Here is a 13,527-nt window from a genome sequence, read left to right as displayed (position 1 = left end):
AGCTCAGTCCACTGTAATATGCATGTTGTATATTTGCACAAAAAGTTAAAGAACCGGTATGTCTGCATGAATTCAGGTTCACAAATTGTTAAAGCAAGCATTTTCTTGTCTAAACTGTACTGTGGTCACTGTATGGGAGATTCAGGGAGTTCATTAAATGAGGTGTCTCAATAATGGCAAACTGAGAATGTTTTTTGGGCACAGGAGATTATTTCAGTACTTAAGTTGGCCACAAGGACAAACAGGCAGCAAGAGCGACTCTGCGACATCATTATCAGTTCTTTTACTACATCTAAAATGGACATGGCTGCTCATAACAAAATAATAGCTAAGATTAATTCAATTGTTTAATGTATTTAATAGAAAGAGAAACACAAAGCTCAGACTCTGCGACAAAGTTAAGATGACGTGGCTGTTACTGCATTAGTAATACGGAAAGCGCAGTAACAAAACAGTTATTTTCGATAGAGGCCACAAGAACCAATATTGAACCAATCACAGGAATGGTTTCCTATGAATTGCATGCAAGTGTCACAAAATCACAAGAACCGTGTCAAGTATCTTTGAAATGGAGTAGCTTATACATTTGCCAACATTTCTGATCCACAACCAACATAAGAATTTCAATCTGTGCAGTTGCCATTAATTTGCTGTACAATTCAATAAAAATATAAAATAAGACACCTAAATTACATGTAGGAGGAAAAAAAAAAATGTCAATGAGGTTTTCTTACTGCCTGATAACAGCAAAAAGGGAGTCAAAGCAAAACTGATGGCAGATAAAGTAATTTCTCTGTACAACTTTAATGGCACAATTAAAAATCCACTCATGACGATGCTACCCTTTCAAAAAGGAAGACATACATATACATACATATTTAAGATAATTTCAAAAATCACATACTTGCAAGTAAAACATGATGAAAAATGAGGCAATGTGATTGACAATAACAGCATTGGTAGCCACTAAAAATACAATGAAGCTACATATTCATCCTAGCTAGTCAACAATTGGTGGGACATCAAGCTAACTACACCGGTAGCCTGTTGGAGAATACTATTAAACTTGCAATTTACCGATGTCAGACATATGTTGTTATGGAAATTTTGAATTTAATTCAAAATTAATTTGGTATGCCCCCACCCAAGCCTTATTTCCTGATTCCCATTGGTTTCTGAAATTCATCATTAAACAGAACTTTTCTCCTCATGCCAAAGAAAAAAAGTGTATAAAAGTAGTTATTCAAAAAAACATTAGAAAACAGCATATTCATCCTAGCTAGACAACAAATTGGTGGGACATCAAGTTAACCACACCTGTAGCCTGTGGGAGAATACCAGGTTCAAATTTGCAATTTATCAATGACAGACATATGCTGTTTTGGTATGCTCACCCAAGCCTTACTTCCTGGTTCCCACAGTTCTCTGAAATTCACCAATACAGAGAATTTTTCTCCACATGCCAAAAAAAGTGTATAAAAGTAGTTATGTATATATATATAAAAAAAACATTACAAACTTTACATCAATATACAGGTCTTCAAATACTTGCATTCGAAAGAATCAAAAAACACTCAACTACTGAGAGCTTGATTGTTGGCAATAACAATAACTAGTGGATCTGACATGATAGTTACCCATTGTTTTCTGAGCCATGAGAAGTCTGGTGCTGAAGAAACGTGTCCAAGCATGAGAATGTCTCAGTGCACTCAGTGCATTCGTAAAGAACCTCTGAAGAATTTCCTTTATCATTTGGAGTATGGTCCATATAGTCATCCTCTATGTCCTCTGCATTTCCCTTTTCTAAGGCAGGGTCCCCACTGGAACCAGTGTCGTGAGATGCTTGTCCAACATCATCATTTGGTTCTCCTGTGCTTGGGTGATTTTGAAGGTGAAGCTCAAGGGATGAAGAGTTCTTGAATTGAGCTGGACACCTCGGGCACTTATTAGGCTCCTTTTTGTGATAGCGCAAGTGCCGTTGGTACACACACAAGAGCCCAAATCTCTTTCCACATTCCTGACACTTGTAGTTAACTCGACCCGCTTTTCCCGATTGTTTCCCCTTTGGATATTGCTCTGGTGATGCCGTTTGTTCATTGTCAGAGGAGCTCTTGCTTTTCTCGTCAGGAGAGTTTGTGTCCCCATTAAGAGAATTGGGAGAAGGCCCATTTTGTGGATTTGTGTTGAAGTGTTTCAAACCTGGTTTCTTTTCTATTTCAGTTTTGTGGTACATGGCTATATGCCTTCTCAGATCACAGCGCTGTGGAAAATGTCTACCACAAAATACGCATGTATGCATAGTACCCTTATGGTATCTCATGTGCCGAGATAAACTACTAGAATGATTAAAGACGCGATGACAGTGCTTGCAAGGATGCAGCTTGCCATTTGGATTACTTGTTCTTCTACGTCTACCTTTAGGTGGCATTCTTCGCTTAAAGGTTCTTTGTGATTCTTGATTCTGCTGATCTATTTCCTCCTGAGTTTGATGTGTGAGATGATGCTCCTTCAGAGCTGCTAACCTTTGGAAACGATCACCACATAAACCACATCTGTACGGTGTGGGAGAGAAGTCAAGAATGGCTTTACTATGCCCATTCTTAACATCAATAGATGTGCCGTTACTGTAGCGGTTTTCAAGTGGCGCGTCTTCTTTAGAGTTCACTTCAATTTCAATTTCAGATGCCAAAGTAGCATCAGCCTCTTTTCCTTTGCAAAGGTGCAGTGAATGTGTCTGAAAATCTGACATCCAGAAAAAATTACACTTGCACTTCCTACAAGGATATGTTTTCTCAATCTTCTTTTCCTGCTTATTCACAGAATTACCCAAAGCTGTAGCCTTGGCAACGAGGTGATTTTCTTTTTGGTGAGCATTAAGTGCATCCACTTTAAGGAATCGCTTACCACAATGACTACAGCAGTGAAACCTCTCATTGGCATGGTCTTGGAGGTGATTCTTAAGGTCCTGTCTACCCTCAAAGATCTTACAGCACAAAGTGCACTTGTAACCTCGCTCTGTGTTTCTATACTGCTGGTGACGATGTAAACTCTGCAGGCTGTTAAATGATCTGCTACATATTTCACAACGGTAATTTCCCTGGCGAGACTTCTCCAAGTTCAAGTCTGATGGCCTTGGCCTGAACACATCTCTGTAAGGTGAAGGCTGAGGCCTTAGAGTTGGAGACACTGGTTTGATAGGGGTTGGGAAATGCGATGGCAGGACTCCAGGAGATACTGGTTTTACAGAGGAATGTGACTCCAAGCCATTCACAACTGTCAGTGTGCCATTTTCTTGTAGCACATATTCCCGCGGGATTTCAAATCCATTGGATGAGCCATCTAAGGAAAATGACTCCAAAGGTCCATGAATGGCCATGTGGGCCAACACATTAGAGTACTGACTGAACCCATCACCACACTCAGTGCAGATGAAGGTACTTGATTCTCCACCCAAATGCGTTGAAGCAACAGTATTCACTGATTTCTGCTTTTCCATGATGAAACTATTTTGGCGATGTGCTGATGGCATCACTTTTCAATCTGCAAGTATGAGTGAAACTTTATCCAGACACCCACGCAATCGGTTTCCATGTGAGAATCAGTGTGTCCACTCTCTCAACACACTGGTCCTAAAATGAGGTCCTTGCGAGCTGAATGTCCATCCCTCTCCTAAGGTTTTCCATGTTGTATCAGCACCTGGGGGGATAGAGGGAAAAAAAAAAATCAAACAAAACTTAAAAATATATGCCAGATGACTATGCAGTGTTACTTCGCATTCATTCCAAATGACCCAAACCAGGTCGGATGACACGCGTTGACTAATTCAGATAAGGGGTTTTCGCTTACTGTTTTCACTAATGATTGCTGAATCTGTTCCTTTTCGGTAAGATCCGGCAATCACTCGTTCGCTTTTTAAATATGTCCAGGATCTATTCATCATCCCAATACACTCAGTTGGCCCTGTTGAGACCTGGTATTAACAGGCATCCTCAGTGATTGGATCACAAGTGGACAGCTCTAGGTACAAGTGTGAACGCACTCAAGATGCACTGAGGACACATTGCGATCCGATCGTTCAGACCACATTCAGAGGTGGTCTGGGCAATATATGGCCACATTCTTTTAGCAGTGTGTAAGCCGAGGTGTTCTGGGCCACATTAAGGACCTTCTACTCCACTGACGTCCCGCTGGGATCCACGGGGCCTCACTGCACTCCTCAGGTGAATAGACAGGCAGACGTGGGCGCTTGTCTGCCTCGCAGCATGGCAACAGCTTCTGTGCTCTACTGTATTCTGTCAGTACAACTGTATTTTATTAAAATATATCTTATCAAGAAGCTACATATCTACAAACTATCAGACTAGGCACGCGGTGTGAATTATTATCATATTGTCGGAGATGTGTCTGCGTTTTTGTTCTGCTATTTTGCACAGAGCTCACACCCGCTCGTTCTCATCCTCGGCTCTCTGAAGCTCTGTACGCCGCTGTTGCCTGGCAAAGGCAGCGGTGCCGGCAACGTGTGGAAGTACAATAAAATTTTGTTTTGATGTCAATAAAATGTACCCGAATTCTTGAATATGAAGGATATTACTATTGACATTCATGTAATATTCTGTCACAACGCCTGCTGTATTAGCCATGTGTTTACTATGTATTTATTTGCATATAGATCGAGGAAGTGAGATCGGATCACAAGTGGTCACTTAAGACGCATGTGGAGGCACATTCTAATGCCAGGTGTGAACAGACATACTTAAAGCTGTCCACTTGTGTTCGGATCACCCAGGACGCATGTTAATGTCAGGTCTGAACAGGGCCTTTGATTCATTTGGGAGTTGCTTACCCACCACTGTACCAAAAGCATATATAAAAGTTCTTTGATTACAGTCATCGGGTTGATCCGCATCAACGTGACAGCCCTCCGGGAAGAGGCTCAACTGAGCACGATTGTGCACTGCAGAGTCCAGGTTTTGATCCCACTCCCCCATCTCTTCTCTGACAGCAGGTAGACACTTTTCAGTGCACAGACACAGAGGTGATCTGAGCGGTGCAACACTGAATATAAACAGTGACAGAAGAAGAAGTAGTAATGTGGAAAACAAGAATTTGGGGAGTGCTTGGAGCTGGACCCATTTTTTCGAAGAAAAAAAAAGAATCACTGCAGAAAATGGACATTACTTTCACAGATACAACAACTGGCTGATGCAGATCTCATATCTAAGCTTCTGAATAGACTTTACATTGCTTTAAGACTATCAACACAGAGAATCCAGCTCAACAGGCCTGCACTTCAAGAAGTTGAGAAAGAAAACATACTGTAAAGTTTTTCTTACAGTCACAAATCAGTTTAAAAAGAAAGAAAAAAAAGACTGTTGGAAAAATAACAGCAAGCTTGTCAGATGAGCAGCTACAGGCCACACTGCAGGCTCTTACTGCAGTATGGGAACAAGCTCACTTCAAAAATATCACCAAGGTAAACAACTTCTTTAACTTCACCTTGCTGTCCTATGGAAAATCATTCATGCTGTGCCAGCACGTCTTGAGTAGTTGCGGGTTCACATGGCTCAGAGCAACTATCCCCAACCCCAATTGCAAAAGGCACAATTCTGTCCTTTAGAAAAAAAAGGGTCAAGGTAAAACAACGTAATAAGATGTCCTTAAGCGGTCCAATTTATCACTGAATGCTCTACCATCCACAAAGTATATTAGTAGCAAGAGGTGCCTGAGAGAAACCCTCCACATTACCAGACTCCAACATGCCCAAGTCTCTCATGCCCCTTTCAGACCAATATAGTGACCCATCTCTCTGGTCAATCTAAAAGGGTCAACCCACATCATCCAACCTAGCTTTATAACCAAAAGATGGGTTGCATACAAGGTTGGAACCTGCCTGTCTTTGGTAAATTGGCACTCCTAGTAGAGGTATGCCATTAGATCCTGACATTTAAAAAATGTATGTAACAAACTACTAGCCTATACTAGTCCAAAACATGTCATTGAGAGAGAGAGAGAGAGTGCCCAGGAGAGAGAATGTGCAACTGAGAAACTTGTTTGGTAATCATTTTACATAATGCAATGCTTCATAATATTATGTAATTCTGTAGTTTAGAGAGGAAGAATGCAAGAAAACTTTCCAGGCACCGACAGGCCGTCCTCTAGTCTATAGAGTGTCCAAGTGAGAAAAGCACCAGTAAGTGAGCCCACCAAGCGGCCTCTGGCAACTCTGAAATATATACTGGACACCATGGCAGAGCTGGAAACACTGTGCATACCACAGCTGTTCCCCAGGTTCACTAGTCACAGCTGTATGATGCGAGAAACAAAAACAAAACACTGTTGAAAAACTGATACAGACTTTGCCACAATCTCAAGGTTGTAAAGGTGCCTCTACTGAATATTGCCTTGAGGTGAATACACAATTAGTTTGTGTTGTATACAATGCAGTCTTGAAGTAATTAAGACAGTGAAATTTTGTGTCTTTATGCTCAGATTATTCACTTTCTCAGATTTTGCTGCTGTACCAGTGAACCAGTCAGGCAGCATTGCATGATTTCACTCAGGACTTCATGACAAATTCAATTATCCAGTGTGTATTTCAGAGTTACCTTTGTAATAATACTATGTGCATGAAATATACATCATGATAGGCATGGTGGATTCATAACACATTTTCCACACCTTCTGGCCACCTGCGTTGGGGAGAGTAGGAATTTCTGGCACAACCTCACCTACCTCCAAGGTGCATGGACCAACACTGCAAGCTAATGACCTCAAACACACCCTGTGAAACTGTACAGGTATTTAAAGCATGTCCGTTAAACTCTGTAACCATTGAACCTGCATTAACTGATTCTTTTGGCCACTTGGAGTGAAACTGAAACAAGTTGTGAACACATCTTGCAAAAAGTTGCTATCCAGTAGTTACGGAGCAACCGAACAAATGTTGACAACGTTACACGACCCCAACAATGAAAAATAGTTAATAGGGGTGGGGAAAAAATGATTCACAGCAGTCTCCTGCCCAAGTATGCCGTGCAATGTCATCAAACTCACTTGCTTGTTTTACTGGTTGTGAAGATGCAGATATGTTCGACACAAACGTCTCATATTTACAAAGATAAATTACAGCTAAAGACCGTACATGGCAATTTCCTGATGTTCTGCATGAAAGTATGGGTAAACTGTTTTGCACTGTGAGCAATGTTGTGGTGGATCTAGGGCTGTCAAAGTTAACGCAATAATACAAACTCGTTTTAACACCACTAATTTCTTTAACGCATCTTGCGATTTTTAGGTTGTATCGGGCCTAGTGAAGATACTGGCATCTTATGAAACTAGAAAACCTGAGGAATCCATTAGTACCAACCATGTCATACTAGCTTGTCCTGAAGGAGGCTTAATGACACTCCAAAGTTTTGTTGAGGAAAAACTGTCATAGCCATTTTCAAAGGGGTCCCTTGACCTCTGACCTCAAGATATGTGAACGAAAATGGGTTCTATGGGTACCCACGAGTCTCTCCTTTACAGACATGCCCACTTTATGATAATCGCATGCAGTTTGGGGCAAGTCATAGTCAAGTCATCACACTGACAGCTGTTGTTGCCTGTTGGGCTTGGGTTTGCCATGTTATGATTTGAGCATATTTGTTATGCTAAATGCAGTACCTGTGAGGGTTTCTGGACAATATTCGTCATTGTTTGGTGTTGTCAATTGATTTCCAATTATAAATGTATACACGTTTGCATAAAGCAAGCATATTTGCTCACTCCCATGCTGATAGTATTAAACACCTGACAAATCTCCCTTTAAAGGTACATTTTAAACAGACAAACACTTTTCTACCGCAAAACACACCCGGAGAATGGCTGACAAAAAAAAACCATGACAGAGGCTGTTGCATCCAGATCTACTGCAAGTGCTGAAAGAATCAAGGTGAGTTAAATTAAATATGCATGGTTAGTAAAGTTAGTGTAGTATTTATCACAAAGATATAGAGGCTTGTTTTCCCTGTTTGCTTGTGTGTGTGTTGTAAAAATTGGCCAAAACCGGAATTTTTTACGCATTATGTCCTGTTATGCGCTACATTCAGTGCGCACGAGGCAGACAGCTGCGGTAGTGCTGCTTTCATGTGGTGCGCGAAGGCTCCGCAAGTTGTTGCGGTCTTTGTCGTGCACCTCTGAATTTGTGTAAGTACGCGTCAACTGTGTGCGCTGTGCCTTTCTTTTCAACATGGATGCCTTCAAGGGAAGACTGGCCAAGCAAGTTTGCCTACGTCGTGTACAGACATCTCTACAACTGTTCATTGAGAGACCACAGGGACAATCGCATGTCATTACATTCTTGAAAAGAAAAAGGCAACACACTGGGGAAAACCGAGGCTTTTTGCTGCTGGCTGTGAAACGATATGAGAGATCATTTTGTAGAACCTAAAAAAAGGTCTCCTGGAAAGAGTGGCAACCAGATAGGAAGCACCGAGAGACAAAAAATAATTTTGACTTGGAGGTAAGCAACAGTCATAATTGCAGTACACAAATGCAATGTTTGGCCTACTTTCCTTTCCGGTATCACTCGTTAACTTCTTGCTTAGCCACAGAATATTTTGTTTCTACGCCCTCTGTCTTTTTGGAGCACACTGCAACGAACAACGCCTTGAGCATAAACGCCTCTGTGCATGCTCGTAGCACACGCGCCATCTACGGAGGCCTGCGCCACGATGTCTCGCGCGAATATAAACAAAGCTTTTAGCTTCCAGAGCAAATGCACTATGACCACCAAGGTTTTTGACTACCTGGAGGATCTGCAGATGAACTGCTACAGTATGAAGCATGTGCCCAGTACTTTGAGGGGCTTGACCTATCTTTTGCCATAAAGACACATCTCCTCAACACATTGGAACAGACATACAACAATGCAGAGGAGAATCTCAGCAAGTGCAGGTCATACGGACAACCTGACATTAATTTCCTTCAAGAGGTCAGGGTGTTTGATCCTCGTCACACTGCGTTTAAGAATGACACTGTGTTCAGGTACAAATACATCCCAGGCTTCAGTGCTGTTCCTAAAGATGAATTGGATTCCTACTTCATCCGTCTGGGTCCAGCAGCTGTCAAGAGATTCAGCATGTGGAGTGGTCAATGCGTACGATATTCAGAGCATTAATATAGCAACAAACAACTACTTGCTATGTAAAGATATACTGGAGTAATGTCTCCCTGAGCAGAGAATGAAGTTGCTCTCCCTCTGTTTGTGTTGTAATTCAAGCCTCTCCTTCCTTTGTTGACATAGTTGTGCGTGCTTTTAGTGCATGTTTATGCATGGGAGAGTGCCCTACTGGCTGGCTCACGGCTGCCGCTCTGCACTGCTCTCATACGGTGGTTACCACTGATAACGCTGTCCCAACCGACCTCCGCCATTGTGGAAGCATAGCACCCACCCTCCCGTTTCCCACCAGGTTAACACGGTTAGCTCTGTCAGCACCGTTAGCTACAGGTCGTCGGCTCGCCCGTCGCCATATTTAGAGCCGTGTGGAGGCAATAGAAATGCTCCCAATCTTGCATTTCGCACCTTCAAGGGTGTTAAGATTAAAAGACTGACATTTTCAAAATGGCAGCACAAGAGAAAGATACACAACCACAAACCCAATTAAAATTCTGAGGGAAATCTGCCAAAGACACCACAGCTTTAAAAGACTCCTGGGCCTCCTCCTGAGTTGGATGTTGGATGTGTACATATGGAATGACCCACACATGTGCTGTCATGGTCTACTTCCACTTCCACTTCCTTATAACGTTAAAAACAGAGAACCTTGAGAGAGCTAAGGTAGGCAAACTATGCAACAACAGGAAACATATGCAAGACAGGGATGCAATAATAGGGATGTCCCAAATGAATCCGCAGCATCAGGATCATGGCTGATCCAGAAGTTGGGAGATTTATATAGGCTATTTATCACCATGTTATTTGTGGGTCCCACCAGCTATCAACCACTGCACTCTATAAAAACACTTGAAAAGCAACCACACAGTGCTGTGAACTAGGGCTGACCGATAAATCATATTTTCATCGCCATAGCGATATGAACATGCGCGATAAACACATCACAAAAGGCTCTCTAAAACGTTATGAATAAGAGAAATCATTGTATTTTGGGATGGTTACCAAAACCCGGTATTAAACGGGTTCCGGGAATACAAATTTTAGTATTTATCATCACGCTGCAGCCTCTCCCTGCTCTGTTTCGGAGCTCTCCAAACACATACACACACACACACAGCGAAGTCAACAAACAACGAGAAGACAGTAAAGGGAACCAGGTGAAGTTTAGTTGACAACAACTATGCTCGTTACTGTAAGTAAGTGCAATAAAACTTTGTAAGTGTAAAGCCAAGACACGTTATCATTACACCTGTTCAACAAGCACAAACATGATGAAACGGTTAAACATGTAGGAAAGTGATATTTCAATCGGCTCTGTCCGCAGTCTCTCATCCACTGCAGCTATGTTTACATAGGCACAGCGAGCTAGCTCGGCGGCTAACAGCGAATTGTAAGTTATTTTGTTGTGTTCTGGATAACTTTAGTTCTCTCTAGTAAGCAGTTGTCCAGTGTTTGTGTCCAGGGAGTTTATTGTTAAGGGTGGAACGGAAGGAGTGAAGCGGCGATGCGTCGTTATTGACAAGGGTGCAGACTACGGAGCATCTGTGTTATTCATTTATTATCTTCATAAAGTATACAGTAGGGGCAACGTAACCCTTGTCTACTAAAACAAAAGCAGGCAGTAGGCTCTGTGGTCTAACTGTTTAGGTTAGGTTGCCACATATCTTACTTGTAAACTTAACTGCTAGACGATACAAAACAGCCCCTCCTCCCTCTACCAGCGGTACATGCAGTGGTTCACATCAGCAGAGGGAGAAGGAATGACTGATGTCTGTGTTCTTCAGTCTTTCTAGGCTTCACTCAGTATTTTCATGTCAGGAATATTATTTATTTTATTAAAATTTTAGATTTGTTTCCAGTGAGATATTAATGAGTTTATGTAGTGACTTTTCTGTTGTAAACATTACTGTTGCTGCTATAGAAATAACATTTAGCCTAGTTATATCTAAAATACAGTATATGTATATGTATAGCTAATTTGCACACTTCAATATTTGTTTATTTATCGCAAGTGATATCGTCATTGCAATATCGAAGTTATTGCACATCGCAGATTGTGCAGGCATACTGTGTGCAAATGAATTGCAAATTAACAAAGCTCACAAAAATGTAAAGTGGCCAGCAGTTTCAATTAACAATAACCGTCAGTGACAGTTCTTTTGCAGTATTTTGTGTCTATTTTAGCAATATTCTGCAGGTAAAGCACACCTTTACAGTGCTGCTGCTGTTTGACAACTCCCTCTACTAGCCTAACCTAGGGCTGCACAATTAATTGAATATTAATCGCGATCACAATTTTGACTCCCCACAATTAAATGAACATGATCGACTGCAATATTGACGTTTAAAATATGTGCTCTGCTCATAGCGATCAAGCGCCTCCTACACTAAAAGCCAGCCACCACCATCACATTTAGGGAGCCGTCTTGCTACTGCGCGCTCACTATACAGCAGCAGCCTGTGAAAAACTTACATGAATGTTACGGTTGCAGTCCAGAGTAGAAGTGTAATATAATGTATATTACTCATTTTGCCAACAAGCAAAATGAAAATGCACTGAATCCAGGTGAAGACAAACCTTATTTTAAGTCTTATTTGGATGCAGAGTTGTTAATTAGCAGGGATGTAGCACAACTTGGAAATGAAAGCAGCGCTCTGATTTAAATGTGAAAGTGCAATAAAAATATTTTGTCCTTAAAATCAGTGAATAATCATAATAAATAATTGTGATCTCCATATTGATCAAAATAATCGTGATTATCATTTTGACCATAATGGCACTAGCCTAACCTCAGTAGGACATTTAGTGATGAAGGAAAAACCTGCCCAATCCTGTAACAGATCCAGCCTGATGCTTCTCTCCACAGATCATACAAAACAGGATACTATACAAAATATTTATGGTTTCCCATAAAATAAATAGCTTTGTTGTAGGCAGGGTCTGAAATTAAGTTTTTTCCTCATGTGCCACTGTGGCAGGTCACTGTACATTTCTACTAGTTTTTTTTTCTGCCACTTCTGAAATCTATGTAGAACGCTTTAGAATTGAAAACTCTAGGACTGTGTATTAGAAATAATCTGGCGATAACATACGTTTCATGATACAAGGGTTACGATTCAAAATATCGCTACATATTGCGGTACTGTAAGCAAGGTGATGTATTGATTTTTTAAAATCTAATTTAGGAAACGGTCATAGTAAAAAAAAAACACACTGCCATATGCATAAAATCTGAGTAGAAAAATGTTTTTTAAACTATTTTATGGAATCAGAATAATTGGATCTGCATTTGCATTTCTCTTTGCAAATAAAATTAAATATTGACTGAGTTAATCTTTGCTTGTAACTATTAATCAGAAATCGATACAGGGTTTTTGAGAATCGATACAGTATCACAATCATAATATTGCAATACTCCATATTTTTTATATTTTCTTACACCCCTAGTAAACACTGAGTCAGCGGTAACAGACAGTAGAAATATGGATCATGTAACCGTAATCACTGACTATTTTTAATTTAGGAATTGCTTTAATATAAGGAAAACCTATCTGCCATGGTGGCAGGTGACCTGAAATTTTGACCTGCCACAGCCAACATTTACCCTGTATTTGGCCAGTGGCAGGTGCTAATTTCATTCCCTGGTTGTAGGTTACATTTTCAGATACGTCCAAATTGCTTCATTAATTGTAATGTGAGCTTACTGTAGTCAAGGTGTGCACCGGAAACAACCCCATTTCCTCACCTCAATAGAGGTTTATCGTATCTTATATTGTTAAGGAAAAAACATATACATTCATATATATATATATATATATATATATATATATATATATATATACGCTGTAATTCACATACTAAAACAAATCAAAGACACAGCTCAGCAAGAGGAAATAATCATATGATGACTGTTTTGAGGATAGTGTAATTACCAAAATCAAAATATTTACAACACTGATACGCACAGGTGAGGTTGGCTCAATTGTTGTGGAGCTATTGCTCAGTCAACAAGCTTTGACAGGATTTCCCCGACGTTGTACATGAACCACTATGAACAAAACACTTTTGTCTGTGCAGTATTTCACGGTTTATCGTGAGCTGCCAAGTTTAGAAAGCGATGTATGCAGCCAGGGGGCGACTGAACCAACTATCCCTGAAGAAACGCCTATTGTAGAGAGGAAGCTTGTTAGCGCTAGCCTGCTTTGAAAGCTGTTCTGTTTTGCAATGTTAATAGACCTTTCTTTTAATTTATTACTTAGAGGCTACATGCCTCTGTTTTTAGTAATGTTAAAATGTTTTAATAAAAGGAGTGTGTGTTGAATTACATGGGATTTATTGTTTTTTGTTACCGTGGTATCGAATTGGTATC

General features: G+C 40.7%; 1 protein-coding gene across 1 annotated transcript in view; it reads right to left on the bottom strand.

Annotated features, from left to right (window-relative positions):
* Positions 1–338: 338 nt before the first annotated feature.
* Positions 339–13,527, bottom strand: part of si:dkeyp-84f3.5 (uncharacterized protein LOC334144 homolog) — a 14,188-nt gene continuing 999 nt past the window's right edge. The window contains exon 2 of the mRNA XM_037785773.1: positions 339–3,696. Within this exon, the coding sequence (XP_037641701.1) occupies positions 1,634–3,529 (1,896 nt within the window). The 5' untranslated portion in view covers positions 3,530–3,696 and the 3' untranslated portion in view covers positions 339–1,633. The remainder of the gene's footprint in view (positions 3,697–13,527) is intronic.

Source organism: Sebastes umbrosus, chromosome 11 (genome assembly GCF_015220745.1).
Source record: "Sebastes umbrosus isolate fSebUmb1 chromosome 11, fSebUmb1.pri, whole genome shotgun sequence".
In the NCBI taxonomy this organism is placed as follows: domain Eukaryota; kingdom Metazoa; phylum Chordata; class Actinopteri; order Perciformes; family Sebastidae; genus Sebastes; species Sebastes umbrosus.
This window is presented reverse-complemented; position numbering and strand designations above follow the sequence as displayed.